This window comes from Anopheles stephensi, chromosome 3 (assembly GCF_013141755.1).
Source record: "Anopheles stephensi strain Indian chromosome 3, UCI_ANSTEP_V1.0, whole genome shotgun sequence".
Lineage (NCBI taxonomy): Eukaryota > Metazoa > Arthropoda > Insecta > Diptera > Culicidae > Anopheles > Anopheles stephensi.
The window spans coordinates 78,139,343-78,165,741 of NC_050203.1; the positions used below are offsets into that span (position 1 = coordinate 78,139,343).

Consider the following 26,399-nt stretch of genomic DNA (forward strand, 5'->3'; position numbering starts at 1 on the left):
ATTCCGGGTGTCAATTCGGAGCTTCTGCAGGCTTGAAGATGGAGTGTGATGGTGTGCGTGTGATTTTGTTTAAAATTTTATGTTCGACAGTTCCATCACGCAAATATTTGCTTGTTTTTTTGTTGTTTTCCTATAGCCGCGATTCGGTGAAAGTGCAATAGAAAAATAAAACTTGTGGCCGAAGAAGAAGTACACCCTTCACGGTGGGGTTGAAGTTTTTATTTGTGTGTTATGCACGGCTTTTCTCACGTGACGAGGCACGTTTCAGAATCTTTTTTTCCCCCCTGTCTCTTTGGTGTGTCTTCAACCTCCCATTGCACGCTTGTTGTTAATAGTATCGGAGGGTTTGCTTTTTTGAGGGGATGTTTTGTTTTTGTGTAGTTGCCGATGCCTTCATGGGCTTTGAACCATCGCTTGCTTTTGGTGCTACTTTAGTGTGCGCTCAGCGTGGTAATGGGCTGGCCGTGGTAATTTATGCAAATACCGCACGTTTAACTTTTACGGTAACAATTTTATGCGCGATACGGGGGAAACGATTCTGTCACTGAAGGGGTGGCCGGATGAATGAAAAACGGGACATTTTGGGGGAACTAAGTTTGATTAGGGAAGTTACCGGAAGCAGAAATATAATTATGAATTTATTATTGAAAGCGAGACAATTATTCTAAAATGGAAATTTAAAAGATATTTTTCTGAACGATTGCCAAATGGCTCCTTTGAGCGTGTATGGGTGAAGTTTGCATGAGCTTTTCATTAATATTTGATATCGCCACGACTTCAATGACTTTTATGATTGTTCAATCTTTTTTATTTACTTATCCAGCGCTACAATCGCTTCGTGGTCTTGGCCTGCTGCCACAATCCGCAATACCGCTAACGATCCAGCGCCTTCGTCTGCCTCGTTTCATCCGTCGCTGTGAATGGCTTAAAAGAACTTAACGGGCTGAATCGTCCGGTGTCATTCTCATGCCGTTACCAGCTCAACAGAGCACAGTCCCAGCTGGTCTGTGACCAGCTCAAATGGTCTGTACAGTCCCAGCTGCGTTCGTCTCGACAGGTATTTTGAGTGGAGATGTTTCCTCACGCTGAAGTAAGACGCTTTCCCATATTTTATTTACACATTTCTTTTGATTTTCGTTCCTGTTCTGAGATATTTTAACACTGTTTTCAGTTAAAATAAGAATCTGCAAGAAAAATGTACACAATATTTTAAAACTGATTTTTCTGTCTTATATTTAACTTTTTACTCATTTTTCACATTTCACTACCGATCACATCATCCTGTGCTAAAACATAAAACTGCTGACTCAAAGCATATCTCTTTCAGCAAGCTTCCACCATCGACAGCCACACCAGCTCCCTACCATATTGCAAGCTATTCGCATTCAGAAAACCACAACCATTCTGGCACTTTTCCATTCCATTTTATTTTGTTAGTGTTAAAACCCGTAAAACATCAACTCGGTCAGTAAAAAACAGTACCCTCGTCATTCGAATGCATTTCCGAAAAGCGGTGCATTGATTGACACAGCAATGTCGGTGTATTATTGTTTCATTTTTAACGGCACGTTTTCCACCGGCGAGGTTTCACGCTTATCGGGCGGTGTTTCACATCGGTCAGGAAAAATGGCACCAGATACACCAGCCATTTTCCGACCACACGCTCACCGGAAACCCCGCCAGTTGTGGATATTGGGAGGAAACTGTTTCCATATCGTATCGTTGTTCGTTCGTTGGTCACACCTAATCCTGGGACGGAAAAATGGCAGAACACTACACGCTCGGGTGGGAAAATCAATGCACCGGGACGCGTCAGTTCGGTTGCTGGATCAGCTCGTGGTTTTCGGCTTCGGTGATGGTAGTGATACGCTGTAACTCATGTCGCGTAAGTGAGTCGAGATCCTTTAGATGGAGAGCATCAAAGCTGGGGTCTTTTTTTTCTTCCCGGTACCAAGCTGTCAGTGCTGTAAAAGTGTCGTGCGAGTCGTGTGGTGCGTGTGGTTTTTTTTACGAATGAGTTCGGTTTCTGAGCTCGGTAATCCATCGTGAAAGTGATGCAATAGAGTGCAGCTGCAGGAACAACCACAAAACCAGCTATAGATGTGTAGTCGGTTCGCTTTAGAAGTGGTGAACACTATATGAAAGACTATGTAGAACAGATTAATTCGCACATAGTCACAGATTCGAAGAATGCTTCAGTCATTAAGATTTTTTTGAAAACATTGAATCATTAAACATTTTTACGAACAAAACGGCTATGATTTATTGTTTGAATGAAAACATCACGCAATGGCGCATTAGGTCAAAGTGTTCGACGAGTCCGTAAAAGGCTTACTCCATTTTTGCCCATCCTAAAACAACTCTGAACGGAGGCCCAGCTGCGACCGACACTTGTGCCATGCGTTTTCTTCAAGCCCCAGACAGCGTCAGAGTAACCCGTCACTGGCAGACGTACGGCTGGATAAAAGGATAACCGTTCGGACATGATTGATGGATGGATGGAGTGCCGCAAGCTGAGCATGGGTCGAATGCGACCGGAGCGTTACCCGGGACCGGACTTGCGTCAACCGGCCGATCGAGCAGCATTTTTCCCAGCACCGCCGACAGATTTACATTCCGGAGAGCTTTTGTAACGGAGCGATGTAACAGGAAATCCAAAATCAATGAAAATAGAACACCGTGGCGCATCGCGCCGGCTTGGGAACGAAAGGCGGGTAAACCATTTAATACCATCAAAGAGTACCGTACTCGTGTGCATGGTCTGAAGAAGAGGAGGTGGACAAAAAAAAAAAAAAACACACACACACACCCCCCCTACTGCAGGAATGCACTTTATCTATCAATGCAGGATGCGTCAGTACGTAAAAATGTGATATACCTACAGTGGAGAACCATTGTTTCGAAAGCTTTTCCCTTGTTTTTGCGTGTGTGTGTGTTTTTTATTATAGTATTTTCAAATTGATGCATTTTTCCGAATCATTTGATGAACAGTTTGGCTTTCATTTTTCCAAAAACACAACTTTGGAAGCTGTATTTTACATCATTGATTCAACTGCAATAAAGCAATGGAATTTCTTTTTTTGTAGTTTTGTATAGTACAACTACAGGAAAAGTAAAACATAGCAGAGAGCATTATGAAACCTAACAATGTGCTTGAGTTTGACAAAAATCTGAAACCAAAGCTCTCTTACAAGTGCAAATCGTTGTAGAACCATTGTGTTAGGAATAACATTAAAATTGATTGATTTTTTTATCTATATCAGAATAAAGTGGTGTCCTGTTAGGATAAATTTGGACCTAGATGGTCATGAAACGGCCAATTTTTTTATGATCTTCTAATTTTATTCTAATTGCAATAAATTTTATTGATGCAAATTAATACCCCTACGTAGCTATTATTTTGCCATGGAGGTGTTCAATATTTATTATATTCAAATAGCAAATGGTTGACTTTCCCTTGTCATCGTTATTCTTCTTTGAACACAGCTGTTATTTGTTTGCCATATTCATCTGAAATAGGTTTCCAGTTTTCATGTCTACTTGCAGACAGGTTGACATCGATATGACAAAGTGTATTTTTGACGTTTGCTTTAAAATAGCTAAATACTCAAGCACTCTTTTCCTAATTACCTTTTTATGATCAGGGGATCATCTAGTCTTCGGAAGTACATAACATCAGCTATGAACGATACTATGGTAATAAATAAAATATTTAGGCAAACAATCCAACTTCTCCTTAAAAACCCAATTGGCTTGCCTGATGATATTCTCATTATCGAAAGGACATATGAGGCTGTATGAGGCCGGTCCATAGAATCATTTTGAGGATCAATGCATCAAAGACAAATTCCTGCTTTACAGAGGCTCTGACTGTAGTGAAGCTCACCCCGCAAGCATAGTATCAGTTGACTGTGACAATCTCGAAGTAATAAGGAATTCTGGTACTGTATGACAGGTAACTAGGTGCACAGGAATTGGACTATGCTAGCGAATAACGGCAAGGCTATTGCCCTAAGAATTATTTTTAAAGGTGCATCCGAGCAAGGATTGTGGAAAACGCGAATGAACGACGAGCTAAATTTACTATTTGGCAGTGTTGATATTCTGTCGGTGCTCTAAGGATATTACCAAAGGATAAGACGAGTAAAAATACTGTAAAGCTACCAAGCTCATATTCCACCAGAACGACGCTAAAAAAGCACAGCAAACATGTTGGCAGGATCAGGTGGACTCTAGCCTGTCGAAGTTCGTATGTAGCCTTGGTTGTAGGAGTGAAGCCCTGGAAAAAATTTCCAGGCAACAGATTGGCGATCTGACCACGTCTTAAAGACGTACTCTATCCTGAGCAGGCCAAGAAGACGGAGAAGACCTAACATAATAATTACGAACAAACAGCTCAGATAACGCTTAAAATATGAAATCGTGTATACCACTCCTGAAAGTAGGCAACCAAATGCATGACGAAGGCTAAATATTTAAAAGAGTACAAAACATATTTTTTTCCACAAAAACTCTGCAATGCTGGGCAATTTTTGTTAATTTCACTTTGATCCAGGCAAGTTCTATCTTTTGTGTTGTTATGGTCTTGCCTTTCATTTTAAATTCTTTCCATTATAATAAGCAACAGGTATATGAGAGTTGTTACTTCCTCTCTGGAGCCACCATTTGTTAGTTCGATAACGAACCGTTGTTGAACCGACCACGCGAAGGAATGGTCGATTCGGAGATCTCCGCGCAGATTCCTGGCCTTGTCAGAGTTGCTTGAATCAGGCGGCTAACCTTTTTTCCTGGAAAACCAGGAGAAGTTTTTAGCAGCGGACTCGCACTACACTAACTCGGCGTGGACAACGGGAATGCCGTAGCTCGATCAGACGATTAGCCTTTTTTCCTGGATAACCAGGAGAAGTATCTAACCGTGGTTCTTGCTTGGCTTGATTTCGCCTAATTCTTCCGACGGAGTGGGGAGGCACCAAAGTGCGTAACCAATTTCCGGAGGGAAGGCAAAGGTGAAACTTTCCCGATTCTGTATGGATACCCAAACAATGAAACACAAGTTTCTTCGTTGAGGTTTGGATTACAAGTCAATTTTTATTCTCAAAAAACCTGTCTTATATACTAAAATTCCGTGGGAAAAAGAACATGAAACAGCATTACATCGATCTCCTTTTTCCTAATTCGGTATGCTGATGCGTTGACCCCTGCCAGGCGTCGGCTAGTGTAGGAGGTCTGTAATGTAACAATATCTGGCAATTGTTACCCTATCGTTTTATGACCACGGGTAATGCATCGTGCATCTGTGGTTCAAATGCGTATGCCTATTTTCGTATTGCCTATTGCCTGCGCGTCGTTTATTCTATTCGTCAAATTGGTCTTTCCTTCACTGCCCTACGACCGTGCCTTGATCTTCGCGTTGATCGTTTTTAATCGCGCAATGACAATGTATGCATTGTGTTCTAGTGTTAACCCTTTTCGGCCCATGTTCTTCACTTTCGTTTTTATTACTTGGCTTGAGTTTATTTATAATTTCCATATGTCTGGATATTGTCCCCTTTCTGATATTTCCAATAACGCACCATACTTTCGTTTTCCTCACGGTATGAGGCCTCTCTGTGACTTAAGGTTGTTTTCCTAAGATAATATTTTCCGGTGAGAATTTATCCTAAACAAAGATATTTAGTTATTTAAAGTTTCTCATCTAACTCTTGCATGCCTGTCAGTTTAGCTCAATTTTATTTTGTCGCGTTCGCAACATTCCGGCCCTCGTAAAACTACAAGTTTTACCAAATAAACGCGACGTATTACTGCCGAGATAAAATTTAACTTCTCCTGTTGAGTTAACTTTCCTAATATTTTAATCAATTGAATTGTCTCGCGCTCTCATTATACGACACCTGATTGTAATTGCACGCATTCTGCCGTTGACGGTTCATCGATGCTTGCAGTCGGTTGAAGAAACCTTTTACAGATGTCTAGCCGGTGAGGATGCGTTGGTGCTCGTAGGTTGTCGAGGCGATGACGAAGCACGAAGGAGATGATAGTAGTGAGGCATAATTCACTGTTGATTGCACATTGGACTACTCGTAGGGTTGCGCGTTGGGCGTTGAAGCTCAGATACGATTTTGATTGACACGATTTTCAAAAATCTCTACAGGATAAGAGATGTTGTAGTTGTTCGTTGATTTCACACGTCGTCGTCTTAAACACGATGACTTCAGTTGGGCGATTTCTCAAGTGGTTACGATGTGAAGAATAGTGGTCATTTTGATGCTGGATTTTAAGATTTGGATATCGATAGTTGAAGATGCATTGTAATCAGCTGGTCGACCAAGATTATAGTTTAGACCGCAGTAAGGCATTATGCGGAAACTATTGTAGACTTGGGTATTGTTCAGCTCTGATTTAGTTGCACAAAAGAAGTGATTCTCTCATCACTTTGTATAGCAGGTTTTTCATCTTCTGGAGATCTCAGCATATTGACCTTGCTTTCCATCAGACTCGGCCCATATGACCAAACAGTAGTCTCTCGATGGCGTTAGCAAGACATACAGCATTTGTTCGACCTTGAACGTTTGATAGTTGAACATTAGCTAGCTTTCTTCGTAGATTATAGTTGTGACTTTGCACACCCTTTGAAGTTCCACTTTTTGTTGAGATAGCCAAATTCGTATCTAAGCACTAGCCAACCGCATATTACCGCTTGGTAGTTCCCTTCGACGTTGACCGTTGTCATCTAATTGTTGATAGCAGACCAATTGTATCTGCCGGATGAAGAATGACGCTCTGAAGATTTCTCTGATGCTGTTTGAACTCAGACGTTACTGATGAAATACGTTGCTTTTGCGCGGTTGCGTTGCAATTACAAGACTTTTGATATAGAGAGTCATAGTCGATTTTTTCTAACATTTGAGCTAATCTCTTCACTACTACTCTTCTAGAAAACTAATGTGTATTTTTTCTCGCAATGTCCATTTGACGATCGTTTTCTACTTTGAATTTTTGAAAGTTAAAATGCTTGAACGCTTCATTTGTGTCGATTGGATTTGATAGATTTTCTTGTCTTCTTATATCATTTGTGGCATGCAAGAGGCTTTTTTCTTTTGAGAATAGTTTGTTGGTTGCAATCAAATATGTAATCAATCCCCTTGTTGTATTACCCAAAACTTCAGCTGAAAAGAGAAATAACATGATTAATATAAAGGTCGATAAATTGTTGAACAATATTCTGAGGCCTTTGATTAAACCAGTAAACCCTTTTCCTATGGGCTTAATCGTTTGTGTGATTGCAGTAGCTTTCCTTGAGCTGACTGTCAAAACCTCGTAGTTCAATGTATCAGAAATTATTTTCTTACTTTTCATCTTTATTGTTGGTAATTCCTTATCAATTACCTCTTCAATCATATTTTCTGTATGAATTCCTATGAAACTACTTTCAATTGGTCCTTTATTGGGTAGCCTTTGTTTCTTGTTTAACGGTGATTCAAACTTTTGTTTGCCGTAAACATTCAAATCCGCCAGTTCATTGACTGGACGGCGATATTTCCCGTGTAAAGTTTTAACAGGTGTAGATCCTTTTCGATCTTTTGTCATTTGTGTTTCCATAAAATGATTGGAGTTTGCGATACAGGTAGAAATCCTATTTCTTTTCTTTTTTGTAGTTGATGCCTGAAGAACTGAATTTTCATTTATTAATTTGCAGCCCTTTTGACGAATCTCTCCGGATTTGTCTCTTTTTGACCCATGGCCATTGATATCTCTGCAAATCGTTTTTTCAGATTTTATTTTCCGTCGTTTTGCTGGTTGTTTTAAGCTTGACTTTGCAATATGCGTAGAAAGAGAAATTTGAACACCTGGTTTTAATCCACACTTTTCTACTGAAAATTTGTTGGATATTGGTTTACGAAAACTTTCTTTCTCTTGTACTATCATGGAATATTCTTCTTCTTGGCTTTCGGTTGTTTTTCCGTAAATTAGCCAACCTAATCTTGTCCTCATTGCTATCGGTTCTGTGGGTTTACCATATTTATGTTTAAACCCCATCAATAAATGATTGTTATTCAAGCCGATCATTATAGTGGGTCGAATGTTTTGAAATCCTGAAACAGGAAGATTAGCAAGGTGAGGATATCTTTTGCTTAGATCATCATAATCTAAAGATTGAACAGGTAGTTTCAAATCTTTAACTGTTCTCACATTCTTCAGTTGAAAACCTTTTTTAGTTGGACCCTTGATTCTTAATTCCACGTTTTGGCTTTTAACGTGTTCAGTTTGTTTGCCTTGTGTCCATAGTAATTGGAGCGGTTTTACTTCCCCATTTAGGTTAAGTTGACGCGCAACTTTTTCTTCTAATAGGGTTGAGGATGAACCTGGGTCTAAAAGCGCATAAGTTTTTATTTTGTGATTGCCGTTTATTAATTCAACTGGCAACACTTGGAAGTGCGTTGATGACGCTGCTTCTAGTTCTTGATGATTGTTTACTCCTGCGATTTCAAAATTTTGAGGTACATGAAGCATTTTATGATGCCTATCGGTGCATCCATTTATCCCGCATATTTGCGCGGATCTACAATCATGTATTGTATGATTGTTAGATTTCAAGCAACCTAAACATAAACCTTTATTTTGAGCAATTTTTATTCGCTCAGATGGCACCTCATTGACCAACGCATAACATTTGATCGTTTCATGTAGCTTATTGCATATTAAGCATTTGCTAGCAGCTTTCGAATTCTGTTCGAAATCCTTACCCCTTTTGATTGGTTGTTGAAAACCTTTGTATGGGATTTTTTGTTCGTGGAGATGAACGCCTCCACGTTGGGTATGTGCGGATATCGTTTTTAGCATGTTTGCCGTTTTAGCGAAAGGTCTCAGCCAATCGCATAGGTTATCTAAAGTTTGAACCCTTAACGGTGATTCCGCTTCAGCCATATACTGGGCTCTTTTTTCCTGAATTTGGTGTGGTAGCCTAGCAGTCAACTCCAACACCAGCGTATGATCTTTCAGGTAGTCCGGTTCCCTCATCAAGTTTACTGTTTGAATGAGGTTTTCTAAAGCGTTTACCATTTCCACGACAATGCTTTTGGAATCTCCTCGGATTTTATACAGATTATTACGTAGTTCAAGATACACTAAATCTGTTCTTCCGAAGGAGTTCTTTAAGCGTGTCATTATTTCTGGCACGTTTGAAGAATCCAGCATTAGTTGTTGAACGCTTTTGAGGGCTGGTCCATATAAGGCCTGTTTAAGGCGGTTTAAATTCTCTAAATTAGAGAATCTTCCCTCCTCATTAGTATCATCAAATGTTTGCTTAAAATTTGGCCATTCTACAGGATCTCCTCCAAATCTCGGCAACTGCATAAGCGATTGTCTTTTCAATAGCGTTTCTATGTGCGGCGATCCTTGTTTGTCGCTCGCAATAGTTGTTACTGCTTTTAAAAATTCTTGTAACCGTTCCTTTGATTGTTCCTGTTGACCAAGCAATAGTCGTGTGAACATAGCCGCTGTATCCTTACTAGCGGATTCTTTGGGTAATCTATTAAGTTCATATGCTATCTTTTGACATTTTACGCAAAGCCAGCATTCTTCCGGCTTTGGTTTACGTGTTAGTTTGGCACATGTTAAATGAAACCACCTATCACATTCATAGCATGAAATCATGCTTTCTTCGGAAGAGTCTTCCGCCACGCACAATCGGCAACTGCCGGAAGTGTTCGTGGTAAATTTGTAAGGCATCTCGGCGGATCTTTAAATTCCTACTCTGAGCTATAGATAAGAAAGTTCGACTTACCGTTTTCGGTGTTACCTTTCCTTGACGTGCCCGGTAGTTCAATGTGGTTCCGATCTCGCTGATAATTTTCTCCGAAGTCGTACTAAAAAACCATCTGCACCGATAGTCACTGACTTACTCCGTTAAGATACGCCTTACGAGAACTTTTTTCCCACGTGCGTATTGCTGATAAGTTTCCTTTATGCACTGGTATTTTATGTCCTCAATTTGTTTAAACTCGAGCACTTTAATGCAATCGCAACGTCATTCACTCGGTTAACTTATTATTCCGCGGTTGTCCACGGACTGATGTTTAACACGATTTCTTTCGTATGCATAGACGTCCTCGCTAATCATCAGATTAAAGTTTCTTTCGGGTTATTTCGGATGTGAACTTTTTTCGTTCACTCCGGAGCCGTATTGTAACACTATTGTTCTCGGATAGTAAAATAACGTACTCCGTTTAGTTCTACCTTTTTGAAAGAACTTATTACCCTTTGGTATGGGTTAGTTCGGAGCCGTGTTTATTGCTTATATATAGCTTATACCACGCACTGGCACTCACTGATGCTCTCCGATTTTGTTCTGCACTTGTGCACATTGATATGATCGCAACGGCACTCGATCGGTTCACTTATAGCACTGTAGTTCTTACGTGTTTTAATTGTAAACCGTTTCACTCGCTGCAATTCACTTTATTTTTCACGAGCGCAGTATTTGAATCTGAACCTTTTTGAAACACTACTTGGTGCGGGTTCAGTTAGAGGCTGTTCTTTTGGCGACAGCACACCACGAACGTAAGTTCGCTCGAATGAGTTGTTAACGCGCGCGGATATTAACAACTCCTCTCTGGAGCCACCATTTGTTACTTCCTCTCTGGAGCCACCATTTGTTACTTCCTCTCTGGAGCCACCATTTGTTAGTTCGATAACGAACCGTTGTTGAACCGACCACGCGAAGGAATGGTCGATTCGGAGATCTCCGCGCAGATTCCTGGCCTTGTCAGAGTTGCTTGAATCAGGCGGCTAACCTTTTTTCCTGGAAAACCAGGAGAAGTTTTTAGCAGCGGACTCGCACTACACTAACTCGGCGTGGACAACGGGAATGCCGTAGCTCGATCAGACGATTAGCCTTTTTTCCTGGATAACCAGGAGAAGTATCTAACCGTGGTTCTTGCTTGGCTTGATTTCGCCTAATTCTTCCGACGGAGTGGGGAGGCACCAAAGTGCGTAACCAATTTCCGGAGGGAAGGCAAAGGTGAAACTTTCCCGATTCTGTATGGATACCCAAACAATGAAACACAAGTTTCTTCGTTGAGGTTTGGATTACAAGTCAATTTTTATTCTCAAAAAACCTGTCTTATATACTAAAATTCCGTGGGAAAAAGAACATGAAACAGCATTACATCGATCTCCTTTTTCCTAATTCGGTATGCTGATGCGTTGACCCCTGCCAGGCGTCGGCTAGTGTAGGAGGTCTGTAATGTAACAATATCTGGCAATTGTTACCCTATCGTTTTATGACCACGGGTAATGCATCGTGCATCTGTGGTTCAAATGCGTATGCCTATTTTCGTATTGCCTATTGCCTGCGCGTCGTTTATTCTATTCGTCAAATTGGTCTTTCCTTCACTGCCCTACGACCGTGCCTTGATCTTCGCGTTGATCGTTTTTAATCGCGCAATGACAATGTATGCATTGTGTTCTAGTGTTAACCCTTTTCGGCCCATGTTCTTCACTTTCGTTTTTATTACTTGGCTTGAGTTTATTTATAATTTCCATATGTCTGGATATTGTCCCCTTTCTGATATTTCCAATAACGCACCATACTTTCGTTTTCCTCACGGTATGAGGCCTCTCTGTGACTTAAGGTTGTTTTCCTAAGATAATATTTTCCGGTGAGAATTTATCCTAAACAAAGATATTTAGTTATTTAAAGTTTCTCATCTAACTCTTGCATGCCTGTCAGTTTAGCTCAATTTTATTTTGTCGCGTTCGCAACAAGAGTTATAATTTAATGAGAGATTTCACTTTACGGCAAAACAAAACAGTTTTCATTAACACCAAAGAAAGAGAATTGGCGCACAACTTTCAGTGGATTGAGTTGCACTCTTTTTTCTGTTTTCCTCTGAGTTTATTTTTCTCCTTTTTTTCTTACTCTCTCACATCCTATCGTACCAATAGCAAAATTACCAGTCAGTCTCTTGACTTTAACAATCAGTTTCCTACAAATTCACTTTACTCACCCCATCACCATTATGAGGCTCCGACCGTACTAACAGTCACTATGCACGCTCATCCTACACCGCATGCTACTACTGCCGCTTCACCTGAACCATTTTTCGAGCAGGAAATAACAAAAGAGCCAAAGCTTAATCCTTTAAATATTAATGTATGCAAAGAGTAAGAGGGTTAGCCCGTGAATCAAGGCAGGAGGCGGCGGGTGGGAAACGCTAAGCTTATGGGCGTGACTTTGCTGGACCGAGGCCGATATTCTACAGTCATGCTCGCAATAAAAGTTGCACCTACGCGAACTGGTTTGCTGTGTGTTTTTGTTTTTGGTCTAAAATATGTGTAAATAAAATAAAACGAGCACAGGAAAACAGTATCTGTTTCTTTAGCTGTACAAGTTCAACTGTGCAATAAAATTGCCAAACAGCTTGCACTTCTCCCACTTCAAGCGTGGTGCACGTTTCTCAAGCTGTGCAGTGTAATACCTTCATCATACATGCTCTTTCATGCGGTTTTGCGGGCGGCACACACAAAAAATGTTCCGCCTTTCATACACCGGCACACCGAATGCAGCCTCATAGCTCAAGCGTACTTCATGCCGTGTACCGGCATATGGTCGACAGAGTTGCAGCATCAGCATTAGTGCAATGGACACTCACGCCAAACCCTGGCCAAACACGTGCATCGGTCGGGACCGTCTCGCTGGAGCCTGAAATATCTCCACCTGGTCTGGCTGCCATCTCTAACATCGTGAAAAGGTTAACCACATGCACACACACACACAGAAACTCATGTGTATTATGACCATACGCTGCTACCGTGCGTCAGCTCGTGCGGTCCTTTTCCCGTGCCGGATATGCTGCCAGCGGAAAGCGGATGGCCAAATGCGGTAAAATTTATGCTCATAACATTGCCCGCTGCAAATGCAGTGATGTGAACTTTAGCAATATTTAATTTATTTCTCGTGATCCCCTGCTGCCCCGTTGCTCCGGAGATGGGTGAACCTGATAGTATCACGCTGGCAAGCAAGTGATCCGTACCGTGGCATCAATCGGACGGACGGACGGGCGAATGGAGACTCATCACCGTGTGGCGCTACGGTGGAGAAATATGCAGCGAAACAGTAAACGGAAATGAAGCGCTGGCTAGCGTTAAGCTTTCTTCCGGAAATCAATCACTACCTGTGGGAAGAGATCAGGTGTGGGGGTAGAGGAAAAGGTTGAAGGCAGAGGGCATAACACCGGCAGCGGAAAACTTGTTACGGTATGAAGTGTACTTGAAGAAGGAAATGAATGGTTCAGCAAAGGAAAGGTAATAATGGAAATGGGGAATCTAATCAGAGAGTTAGAGAAGATTGGACTTGCTGGCGGTGTGCGAATGAAAGGAAAAGATTAGCAGGGTCGTAATAATTATCAGGAAAATGAAGAAACAAATTAAAAATTAATTCGAAGAATCTCTGGAATCTGAATGACTTATGCTGATATTTATTTCAAATAAATTCACTTAAATTTCGAAATTTGAAACAACAGTAACATGGACATGATCATTCACTGCAGATGGTTTTATTTGATTCTAGGCAATACAAATGATTAATAATGTAAACACTTAAACCGAATGTCAATTGGTTATAATATCATAAAATAAGTGAATCCTTTCATAAAAAAAAACTCAATTAAAGCTTAAATAAATGTTGCACTGTTACCAATTGCATAAATTATGTGCTTGGAAACGATTTTACTTTTTACACATTTTTAACCAAGCAATGTTAAATTAAGTTTTTTTTTTGCTTTTTTTTCTCCTAGTCCTCAATTTTCAAAACAAGTAGCTGAATGCGATAGCCAAAATTCTGATTGAATTCTCAGAAAAAGGATAATAATTAAGATCTTAAATCCTCAATAGCAATTCTTATTAATCGCTTCTCAATTATTTTTTTCTTTATCTTGAATTTATATTAAAGATATTGTTGCCCGAATTTTAGCCTGAATCATCCGCTAAAGCAACAAACTCCTAAACACAAACACGAAAGCTCTTTGAGAGCTGCCCGCACGTTACAAATAAACCAAAAATTAAATCAAACACAATAAACTCCTGACGAGCGCAAGCTGCCGAAGACGTTGGTGTAGAACTTTTTTTCACGCTTTTCATTGGCACGTGGCTGTCAGTGTGTGTGTGTGTAAGTGCGAGCGCTTTTCCTGCAACGGATCGACCCACAGGTTGGTTCAACTACCAGCGGTGCGGTGTTGTAATAAAATTAAATCTCAAAAGCTTCCTGAAACCAACCGGCTAACGCTCCGGCGCTCCAGCCTCTACTCCGTAAGCTGCTGCAAAGTTGTTGCTTTCGCGGACCTTCCCTGGTAGAGTGTGTAGCTGTGTCTACGTGTATCTGTGTGTGCTTGTTTGGGTGGTGAAAATCGAAGCACCTCTGCTGCCTTTCACAGCATTCCAGGCACCATCCCGAGCAAAAAGAGGGGCCCGATTGTATTTAGTGTCCGTAATTCAAAGTGTTTTCTCACATCGAAAACGCTTACAAGGGGAAGGTTCCGTCTAGGGGGTGAAGCTCTCGACTCGATTAGTGCCACGGGTAGTAGCAGTATAAGCGGTGGTGGTCGATGGGTAGGACAATACCGGAGTTCTTCCTTCTTCCATATGTTGAAGCTTATTTATTTATCTCCCAATGCTGGCAGGATATGGGAAGAGAAGCTGGAGATAAACCAACCGGGCAGCCGTCCGATGCGGTACCCACACATACGCGAACGTAGTTCGAAAGGATGGTAGGGACAATGCATTAGTTGCACTGCTTCCCCGACTCTTCTGGTTCACCATATCGCTTGGGAAATAGAAATAAATGTGAAAATCAAATGGAAGTTAATAAAATAAATAACAATCATTGCAGCCCTATCCTGCACTGGGTCGGTCTCCCTGGTGCTCCTATGAACCGTAGCCGAAAACTTGGACGAACTCAGCCGATACGATTCCTAGCTTTCGGGTCCCTTAACCCCTCGACAGTACGGGGAATGGGTTTTGGGACCCGATCACCATGAATTACCGATTGGTTCCGAAGCGCTGAAAGAAACAAACTTTGATCAAACAGACAAAAGTGTACAATCGGCAGAAACTTCGATCTACTATTTTTCACCGGCCCCGATGAAGCCCTCAAGCGTGCGGGAGTAGCGGATCGGGCAAAAGGACTTCAAATGAATAATGTATGTTTTTCCGCTTCCGCTCGAATCGGATCGGCCCTGATCCTGCTCCAGATGGAGATCCTCGGCCCGGGAGAGTGCAAGTGCATGTGCTCGATTGGCCGTAACAAATTGAATTACGTTCACCCCGTCCAGTCGAAACCTGGAAACCCCCAGCCCCCCATTTGTCTGGGTGGGTGTCCGGCTGTGTTTTCAGACGAAAATTGAGTCTTGAGTGCAATGCAGTCATGAGTACGTTGTTGTTTTTAATTTTTCACCCCACTTTCCAGTTTCTTGCATCGCTTCCGGACTCTCTTTCTGCAGTGGAGCGAGTCGAGAGTATTTAAATTAGCTCTGGAGCGATGTAACGAATGTAATCAGATTATTGGGCGCCTGGAAGAATGGGACTCGTGGGCTGGAGTGCAAGTGAGTGTATTTGTAATTAACTTTTTGTGTGATTTTTGATGCAGTTTTGTTTTATTTCGTAAATGACAGCCGGGTCTGTTTTGCTTCAGGTTTTTTTATGATCTTAATAAATTCATAATAGATGGAAGTTTTTAAATTATGAAAATGTATTTTTGTGGATGTTGGTGGAAAAAATTCCAACAATTAAGCATAACTTAAAAAAGTAAATATCATTTGACATGTTTTTGAAAGTTGTTTTCTCAATTTTTTTTAAGTTTGGAATTGTACAATATAATAAAAGTTTCATAGTTTATAGTTCATATGTTTAAAGTGATAAAACAAGATCTTTTGAAACGTCAAAAAACACAAATTATGTTTAGAATTGCATATTTTTAGGTGCTCGAATTTTGAAGTGGCATTGCTTGTCTTGTTTATTCTGCTGGAAGAATGTTCCAATATGTATTCAAGCACCTCAATGTGCTTTAAATAGTAAGAAAGCTTTAAATATTATTTATATAAAGCAATTTCAACCGAAGATGGCATGCTTATAGCTGTTTATTTTTCAACAAGTCGTAGGTACGCTGCAAAACAGATTCTAATTTCAAGCAAAATCCATTTCATTTCAATAATTGCTCTTCCAATATGAAGGAGAACTATTTTTAATGTGATTGAAACAACGTGAACATATTTTGAGGTTTATTTAGCCCTTAACAATTCATATCCTATAAACCAATTCTTGCAGAAAAATGAATTCTCTCAGGCCCTTATTATCGATATCCACTTAAACGAATTTAAAATAATTTTAACAATCAAACAATCCATCTAGGACAACCAAACAGTGCAGAATCAGAAGCTCCAAATCAAACAACACTAAACCGCATACTCAGCATCCCACGAAACGTGATATTACTCTGCACGATTCCATGTGTACATGTACATCATAAAGCCGGTTAGTAGCCTCCGTGTAACGAGTGTCACTGCTGAGATTACACCCGTACACGCTCACGACGGGAGATATTTGCCCGAGAAAACCTACCATTAAGAAGCACAATCAAAGAACGCTTGCGGATGGAACGATGACGTGGCGTTGGATACGTCCAATCGCACCCCCTCAAGAACTCTTCGAGCAGCGTATACAAACGGCAAAGCGCCACCCGACAGTGCAGTGTCGGCCAATTAGCTTACGCTAATTAAACATTGATTGTACGTGAGACTGCATTTAGATTGGAACATTTATTGAAGCAGGCAAACTCCCGAAAGGTTCACGGAACCTGTACCATCACGAAAGGCCTCCCATAACTCCCGCCGAATGCAAGGTGGATGAATCACCACGTGCGATTTTGTTCAGATTGGAAAGTGTATTTATTTCTCCCGTGGCTTCACAGGAAAAAAAAGGTCGCAATGTTATGGACCTGCTATGGTGCGGAATCCAACGGTACGAGGGTACGGTAGTAAAATGCTTCATTTTCTGCAGAAGCAGCCGTTGTATGGGCGAACAGAAGAACCCGAACGAGGAATGAGGCTCGAGGAATAGGAGCTTTAAAGTGAAGAGCTACCGGCGAAGATTGAAGCGCACTGCAAAATACCATTACGGGGCGCTTTTCTTTCGCTTTTATCGCCACCATCCTGCCGGGTAGTGCAGACGGGACGAGGCCAGCGCCGTTGCAGCTAACGAGTGGAAGGTCGTGCACATCAACTTCTCGGGTATGGTGTTGGTTAGCGTTTTGCACCTTGTACTGGCTAAATCGGCACGATGCTGAAGTGTGTTCCCGATGTCGAGGGCGTCTCACAACACCTGACGCATTAGAAAAGAACGGTGGCGTTTTGTAAAGACTAGCCTCGCGCCAGTATTTTCTTTTCCTCATTGAAAGCGCAAGAAAATTGGAACCTTTTTTATGCGCCACCATTTTACGCCATCGGCCCCCGGTTGATGATCCTGCTTCACGATGCCCTATTCTCGTCGCTGCTGTTGTGTGTGTGTGTGTGTGCTGGGATGAATCCCCTCTGAGGACTGATTTGACGAAGTACACGCGGTTCGTTTACCACGAATGTGGTGTTTGTAACGAAATTTACTGGCTGGTGTGTAAAGGCACCCAAACTTACAGGCCTATTGCGGGACTCGAGTGTTCGAGAAAAAGGATCTCTCAAACGGTAGGTCGGTATTATGGCATGAGCCATTGGGCCTGTCATTAGAATGTACTCTGAGAGAATTCATTAATGAGAGATTTTACTACAACTTAACAATTTCTCGGCCTTTCGTCTCTAGATTTTCTGAAAAAGAGCAGTATTTTGACTGTTAAGCTAGTCAAGAAAAAGCCATAGAAATAATAAATATCGTTTTTAATATTAGAATGTTTAATACTTATAGAAAACAAGTATGAGCACTTCATATGTGGGAAAAAAATCAATCGCTAACGTTGAGTAAGTAGGGTTCTGCTCGCTGTACTTTGAACCTAACTCACTCAACGAATATTTGACGACAGTTTTCGTTAAGTTATCATTTACGAATTCTATTCGATGTACTTCGCTTTTGTGAGAAATTTTTCCATTTGAAAATGACAATACCCCTTCGTACGCTTGGGCGCTGCTTGTTAGTTTCGGTTCGTCTCCATCCACGATACGGCTACACAAACCCGGACACATAAAATGGAGCCCCAAGACGTAGCGCAACTGCATGCTGATCCATTCCGGCGTAGCTCACAAACTCACCGCAACCGTTGACGTATTCCGAGGAGGGAGGTAACGTCACGGGAATGTCCGCACCTTTGCTTGGCTTCATCATTCAGAGCATTCCATTCGCAGATGATAAATGAAGCCCCGAAACTTTAACGGCAACCCGGAAGCATTGAGGTATGAATTTAATAAACCATCGGTACGGCCCTTCGGTACGGGTGGCGCTTTTTCTGCCGCTCATTTTCGGTCAGGCGTCAGTGTAGCGGGGATGGGGAGGGCAACCGAATCTCCTCCCCTTTCCCATCTTCGGTTACGGCAGTTGTAATATGATTTCATTTCAAGCAATTTCATTAGAACAACTCTGATTTTACCGACCCGTTCCATTTGTCGGTGGCGGGAGAGCATACGACTCCATCACTCATCACACACATGAGCTGCTGTAGTGTGTTTACGGTGAGTTTTGCCCTGTTTTGACCGAACCGAACGGGAAAACCCTCAAATCGTACAAATGCCGGCGAAAGAACGTTCCACACCCTACTGACGATGGATGAATTTTGACTTTTGCTCTAGCATCTCACACTACGTTAAGCAAAAAAAGGGGGGGAATCGAATAAAAAGCTGACCACAAAAAAAGGTTTCACCATACCAAACGCATGCCACCCAGAAAACCATTCCTTGTCACTCAACCGTACAATATACCGGCCTGTTTGCTGTTTGCCGGGAAAAGTCAACTTCAGCCTGAGTGAACAACTAATGTGTAACACACAACAGCAAAAAAAACCCAACAAACTGACCCAAACATTTGTAATTCTATCACCTCGTTCTACGACTCACATGCAAGGGCGATTTTTGTTGTTTATTCTAAGTTTGAAACAGTTTTTTTCCTTCTCACAACAGTGCCACACGACGTACGATTTTAGGTGATTTTCCCTGTCCTCGTAATGTGTGACCTTACCGCAAGGCGAGTTTGAAGTGGAAATAATCATATGCCTTTTTTCATTATTTGAATTTGATGTGAAAAGGGTCTGAGTGAGTTTTGGAAAATCCACAATCCCTTTCGCTGCATTTGTTTGATACCCTCAAGGGAGAAACAAGTATCCGGGCTGATATGATAATCTTTCGGGGCGGAATAAAAACCTCAGGGCTTAAGCTAATAGTTGAAGCGTACTTGCCTCAACAGGTTAATGAGGTGTGGATAATGAAGGGTTTCTCGTTGCTTACATGGAAATTCTTCAGTTCAGCATTTGAAGTTGTTGAAGATTTAAGATGGTGTCAGAGTTTTTGGTACAGTGAAGCCCTCAAGCCACAGAAAAGCCAGAAATGGCAGGCCGAGACCTCTCGAGGTTGTAGTGCCACAGAAGAAGAAGAAGAAGAAACCCTCAAGCCATAAATGACAGGCCGAGATCTCTTGATGTTGTTGTGCCAAGCCAAGGCAAGAAAGCCCTAAGAAGGTTAATAAAAACATAATAAAATCTCTTCATCTTATTAAGTGGAACAAGAGAATATATTTACGTGAAGTGACATGCTGTACTTCATAATCCAAACAAACCTCATCTATCTCAATACAATGACGCAGTGACACAGATTTTGAAATGCTTCAGCCATAACATTCATGCTTCTAAGAGATAAGTAATTTTATTTCCGCCTATGACTGCCTATAAATGTGAATTTAGTTTAATAAAACCCGATACTCAAAGACAAGTAATTATTCGTGATAGAGCTCGCCTATAAAAAGACATAACCAACAGTTTCCTGGTTCGACTGCCGTCTAATCAGACCACCAACCAATCATCGACAGGTTAGACTCCACCTGATCTAACCAACGACGTCAGTGGTGGTCTTCTTTGCCTCATGCCGAACGTATCGCTCATGAGCACCTTCCTGGTGGAGTATGAATTCGACATCCTTATCACGTTTCCCAGCCATCAAGGCCTTCTAGCTTTGACCACCATCAGGTTTGGTAAAGACAGAAACGATCTATTAGCACACATGAGAAGATCATGGACAAGTACTTTTTTTATTCAATCAGAACGGCCTGGATCGGATAGTTTACGATCGTTGAGTTTTGACTGGAGATCCTCGAAGAAAACGAATCCCTAGGATATCTCAGCCATCCCCGAGGATCTTACTTGAGTTAGACCAGATTTCAGAAGGGCATGTATTGTGAATGCTCATTCAAAACTCTACAGTGCATAAACTCTTGTTTGAAAACATGCCGAAGATCTTCGCTGTACAGGTGTATTTAGATGCCAACATCCTAAACTTATCTCACTAATATTGAGGATCAAGCAGACAGATATAATGATTGTTTTCTACAAGAACAATTTGGCCGTATTGCTCAATAAAATGGATCGGAATTAAACAAATTTACCATAGAGTGATGTGAAAGCCCTTTATTGTTAGTGCAATGCTAAGAGCAACAACCTATTACAAACAATCATCATTGCCCCCACTATTGATTATCGATCGAGGTAATTATTTATTAGTTCAGGTTCGATCCAGTCCGATCCGAACTCCAGTCGCACGATCCCGTGTCTCCGATAAGGGAGCAATTCCTGGAATTAGGTAGCACCTCAACGATCGACCAACCCTGATAAGCCATTCCAGCTGCAACCGGTACTGCTGTGAAACAATTTGTCACCGCCAATCAACACTGACGACAAAGGCTTCTCCTGTGTGGCGTTTGCGGCGTGTGTTTCCCGCTTGCATCATCGATGATCTATTTTTGTTTTTATGTTCCACATGAATGGCTTTTCGCACATAGGCCGTGCCGTTGTTTAGCTATATTTAGCGCCACAAACAATGATAGATAGACGAGTGGCAAGCTGGGTGAGTGTGTGTGTGTGTGTGTGTGTGTGTGTGTGTGTGTGCAAGTGTCTCGATCGTATCGATCGATTAGAACCACCTCATGCATTCCGAGAATCGGTATGTTTGGCGATAACGTGCGCCACATGCTAGAGAATGGCTGCAGGCGATCTTGTGTTTTTGCAAGGGTGTTGCGCGCGTGATGCCTATTGGTTAAAATACAAACATGAAAAAAAACGCTGCACCAGGTAGAGCAAGGCCGGTGGTGGTGGTGGTGGTACACCGTTGTACGGCAGGTTGCTCATCGGATACGTGCGAGTTGGACCGCTGCTTGCATGAGCTAATGTGGAGGTTTCGCGATCATCGAGCAGTCGATGAGAGTCCCTGAGTTACCGGGCGTTGTAATCGTAGCGTTGTAATCACAATGTAATTAAAATGTCAATAGGAAGTTAATGGAGCTCTCACGTGTTTGATGGGGACTCACGTGGTAGATATTACAAAATTGATGGTAATTTGAATATTATGAACGGATGAACAATACAAAGAGAGTAAATCAAATAATAAATCAAAACAAAATAAAAAAAATAAATATTATGCAATCATAACTTAGAATTACAATGTAGTTAATGTAATAAAGGAATTTTTAAACATTCAACAACATGTAAAAATATCTCACAAATTAAGGTTTTTAAAATAAAACTCACTCCTTAAAGTCAAAATTTTTATTTAACAATGAAATTTAACCGTGCACAGCCCATAGTGCCATACATCGAGTTGTAGCGTTAATGTACGCTTCACCGATTACAGCCACCACGTCTCTAGACCTAGAAGCGGCCTAGACACGGTGAGTGACGGATACTCGCGTTTGTTTTCTTACGCTAAGCTCTGGTGCTTGCTACAAATTCGCCGCTATTTAGCACCGGCAACGGTTTAATCTTGAACCAGTAGATCATTCGCTTCGCGATCGACTGCAACGTTCCTGAGGGAGCTTCTGTTGCAAAAAAAATCGTCATCAGTTCAAGTGCAACAGTTTAACAGTTTTGTTAAGAAAAAGCCTCAAAAACAGGTTTTCAAGATCGGTCTGGTGGCAGCTGGCGCAACCTCACTGACCTGCGTTGCTGCGGTGATGCTAAAGCTACCGACGAACGGTGGCGGATAATTAGGTCATTATTACACGTCGCGGAACCTGTTTGCGTGCTGTGTGCTTTGGTGCGTGCGTGGTCATTCCTCATCATGTCGGAGCTCAGCACGATCTTCCACGGAGTGCTGGTGTTTGTTTTGTTTGCGGTGTACCTACAGTGGTTGATGAAGCGATGGCAGTTGAGCCAAATTTTCGAGAAAATACCGGGCCCAAAGGCGTACCCGATAGTGGGCACGATGTACTCGTTTTTCGGCAAAAAGCGACATGGTGAGTGATTCGGATTTTTTGGGAAGTGGTTAACAAAATCAATAAGAAATGGATTACAACTATCTCTATAATTTTGAAAAAATCCATATCGCAGAGATCTTCTATCTGCTGGACGAGCGGACTCGTACCTATCCGAACATCCATCGCGTGTGGACGGGCTTGACCCCGGAGGTGCGCATCAGCAAACCGGAATTCGTCGAACAGGTGATCGGCTCCAGCAAACACATCGAAAAGGCCACCATGTATCGCTTCCTGCACGATTGGCTCGGCAATGGTCTGCTCACCTCCAAAGGTACCGCCAACGGTTCTGCCAAAAAACCCCGCACACACGCTTGATTGACAATGTCATTTTCTTTTACGCCGTCTTGCGCCGACCCCAAATTCCACCGCTTCGGGCAAGCAACAGGTGAACGTTGGCATCAGCACCGTAAGCTCATCACACCGACCTTCCACTTTAACATCCTGGACGGATTCTGTGACGTGTTTGCGGAGAACAGCCAGGAGCTGGTGGAACACCTGCAGCCGTACGCCGACACGGGCAAACCGGTCAACATGTATCCGTTTATCACGAAGGCGGCTCTGGACATCATTTGCGGTAAGTGTGGAGTGATTATGGCAACGCACCGGGGATGACAACTGTGCGCTGCGAGGTACATACAGCCAGGGATCAATCGGGCTGGCTGCGTTCCAAATTCGACCCACAAGAAGGAATGAACGCAGCCCGTGGTTCCTGATGTATGCTGGCCCTCTTGTTGGCGAGGATTTTCGTGGGATTGTTTCGCGAGATGCTTCCGCCTGTCAACATGGCCTTTAATGGATTGTTGTGGTATTTATTCGCCGTCTGTGTCTCTTTCCCGCTAGAAACCGCCATGGGAGTAAAGGTAAATGCTCAGAGCGAAGGTGAGGAGAACGATTACGTCAAGGCGGTCTGCGAGTGAGTGTAGATGCTCTGGATGCTGTTGCTGAGCTGCGGCAAGGAATGCGTTGTATCTTTTCGTGTTATCTTTTTTCTGTAGACTAAGCAGACTGTTTGTTGAGCGTATGGTACGTCCCTGGCTGCACTTGGACTTTATATGGCTCCGGTCTCGTTTTGCCGCCCGTTACACGAACGCACTCGAGACTGTTCATACTTATTCGCGTGAGGTAGTTGAATGTTGTTTCGATGGGTCATTCCTTGAAGTAATGTACCTTGTGTCTCATAAAACAACAGGTGATTCGAGATCGAAAAGCAGCACTAGAGGCATCGCAGAAGAGCACCAATCCCGAATCGAACAATGGGGAAACGTTTGGTGTCAAGAAACGGATGGCGTTCCTTGATCTCCTGCTGCAAGGCAACCAGGCACACAATATTATGACTGACGAGGACGTCCGAGAGGAGGTGGACACATTCATGTTTGAGGTAGGTTATGGACTTGGACGGTGCTGCTTCTTTATTTACGATTGTTTACAAATATTGACGTAGGCTTGTCGGCAGCAAAGGTGTCAAGCGAATTGCATACTTTTAGGCTTGATATGAGAGCTTTGTACTAGGAGTGAAATAACTATTGGCATAGGAGGATATTATTCGACTCGATCTTTTTAAACTTCTTTTACTTCAAAAAAAGATCTTTTACTTAAAAAATTAAAAAGGTCATTTTCAATATCTCAACATTACTATACGTAAAAACTCATGCAGCTCTCTTACAACAACCAAATCTTGACCATCTCCACACACAACCATCTTTGTGTTGATTCATCGCATATAATCTGGTGCAAAAGACATGAATTTATGTATTACTGCCGGTGCCATTGTCCTTGATCCATATGTTGTTTGCGAAGAACATGGTCCACCCAGGTTCACCGATACACCATCGTCTGTTGTTCAATTTTCCGATCCCAAATACCCCATTCGGTGCAGATCATTTTTCCTAAAGGTTACCTGCTTCACTAAATTACACCTCAGCGGCTCTCAATCATAACGCACGCACGCAAGCCGGTCTCCGCAGCGATCGGACCGGCCACGACCGACTACATCGAACTCAATTTGTTCATCCCCTTGTTTTCGTTCCGACAGGGACACGACACAACGACAGCTGGCATCAGCTGGGTGTTGTTTCTGCTGGCCCTCCATCCGGACGTTCAGGAGCGGGTGTGCGAGGAAATTGAGTCGATTTTTCCACCCGGTGACAACCGGCCGGCCACGATGCAGGACCTGAACGAGCTGAAGCTGCTGGAACGGTGCATCAAGGAGGCACTGCGGCTCTATCCGTCCGTGTCCTTTTTCGGTCGAACGCTCAGCGAGGACATCCAGCTCGGAGGTTACCATGTGCCGGCCCAAACCATCGTGGGAATTCATGCGTACCATGTGCATCGGGATGAAAGGTCTGACGGACCGGCAATGGCCCGTGCTCTTGCTTCTTTTTTTGCTTGTGGCTTTTTTTTTCACCCACAATTTTCTCTTCTTCACAGGTACTACCCGGACCCGGAGAAATTCGACCCGGACCGTTTTCTGCCGGAAAATACCGAAAACCGTCACCCGTACGCGTACATCCCGTTCAGCGCGGGGCCAAGAAACTGTATCGGACAAAAGTTTGCGCTGCTCGAGGAGAAAAGCATCGTGTCGTCCATACTGCGCCGTTTCCGGTTGCGTTCGGTGCGTACGCGTGAGGAGCAGAAGATTATGCATGAGCTGATCACGCGCCCGATGGACGGTGTCCTGTTGTACCTGGAATCGCGGAAGACGGTGGTGTAGGGGAAAGAGCGAGCGATCGAACGAGAGTTTTAATTAAATGATAAGTTTTGTACGGTGCAAAAATGTTTGTGGTCAGGGTCGAACTTGTAACAGAACATAAAAGGGACACAAGCACAATTTCTCATTGATTTTTTTGCATTAATTAAATTTCTTTAATAAAACTATGTTTTAGGAATATAAAGCAAATAGTTTTGTTATAATCAATACTTGGTGCTGCTTTGATGGGAGTTGTCAATCCACTATGAATATGATTAATTCAAAAGTTCCCCCGGAAATTGCATACATTTGGGAGTTTTTAAATCTTGGAATTTTGATGGGATGTGCTTAAATGATACGCCGGGCACAAAATCTTAGTTTTCTTTACTCTGCTACTTTAAGATATCGATATTATGATTTTGACCCATGTTGCGGGCGTTATACCCATGTTAATTCCTAATTTGATCAATTCTTCTGTTATATGTTCTAACTCCACTACAGTATTTCCATTTCAAGCAGAATCCTGGAGATAATTCTTTAACCAGTGCCAAGCCTCACAGTCTCAGCATCATGGACCCAGCCTAATAGACGAATATTTCTCGATAAAAATAACCTTAAACTCAGCTTGCGATACTTCAGATTCCTCACTACTAAATAGTATCGAATACCAAAACAATTTTGTCCTTGAATCCCTTGAAAAAATCTTGAAAGTTTTATATTAAAAGATGGTATGGATTTCGAGCCTAGAGCCATGAAATAAATAGTTTTGTGGCCAAGAGAAATTCTACTCGAGATGTCACCCACATTCTTTGGAACATAAATGTTGTGGTCCCACCTGCCTTGATGATTAAGCCTTGCAAACTGATCAGCAAGTCACGGCTAGATATGCCTGGTTTTGGTTTAAAGACACTCTGTTTACTCATAGTCTTGGGTTGAATAAAAAATGCTCTTTTTTATCTTACCACAAGTAAATTCTGTCTCGCAGGTTGAAGTGGTCTTACAAAATGCCTGAGTCTATCTCGATAGCTAAATCACTAAAATGAATTCCAGCTCCACCCAACAATTTAACTGAGATTCATTATCTTTTCAAACACCCTAACGCTCCACCGAAGCCTGGACCCGGACGATCCAAGATGAGTTATTCCACACAGAATGCCATTCAATGTACCGCCCGGATCGTCAAATAATGACGGTTTCGTCGTGTCGCGCCATCCAACCAGCCCATAAT

General features: G+C 42.3%; 1 protein-coding gene across 1 annotated transcript; it reads left to right on the top strand.

Annotated features, from left to right (window-relative positions):
* Positions 1–21,882: 21,882 nt before the first annotated feature.
* On the top strand, positions 21,883–25,312 carry LOC118514647 (cytochrome P450 4C1-like). Its single transcript, XM_036061673.1, has 8 exons — positions 21,883–22,464; positions 22,559–22,756; positions 22,871–23,059; positions 23,326–23,398; positions 23,481–23,607; positions 23,675–23,863; positions 24,518–24,825; positions 24,913–25,312. Exons 1-8 carry the CDS (start codon positions 22,290–22,292, stop codon positions 25,193–25,195), a joined length of 1,542 nt encoding a protein of 513 aa, XP_035917566.1. The 5' UTR covers positions 21,883–22,289; the 3' UTR covers positions 25,196–25,312.
* Positions 25,313–26,399: the final 1,087 nt, after the last annotated feature.

Coding starts and splice junctions, on each gene's coding strand:
- LOC118514647 (XM_036061673.1), top strand. CDS start 22,290: ATGTCGGAGCTCAGCACGATCTTCCACGGAGTGCTGGTGTTTGTTTTG. Junction 23,060..23,325: donor GGCTCTGGACATCATTTGCG/GTAAGTGTGGAG, acceptor CTTTCCCGCTAG/AAACCGCCATGGGAGTAAAG. Junction 24,826..24,912: donor CATGTGCATCGGGATGAAAG/GTCTGACGGACC, acceptor TCTTCTTCACAG/GTACTACCCGGACCCGGAGA.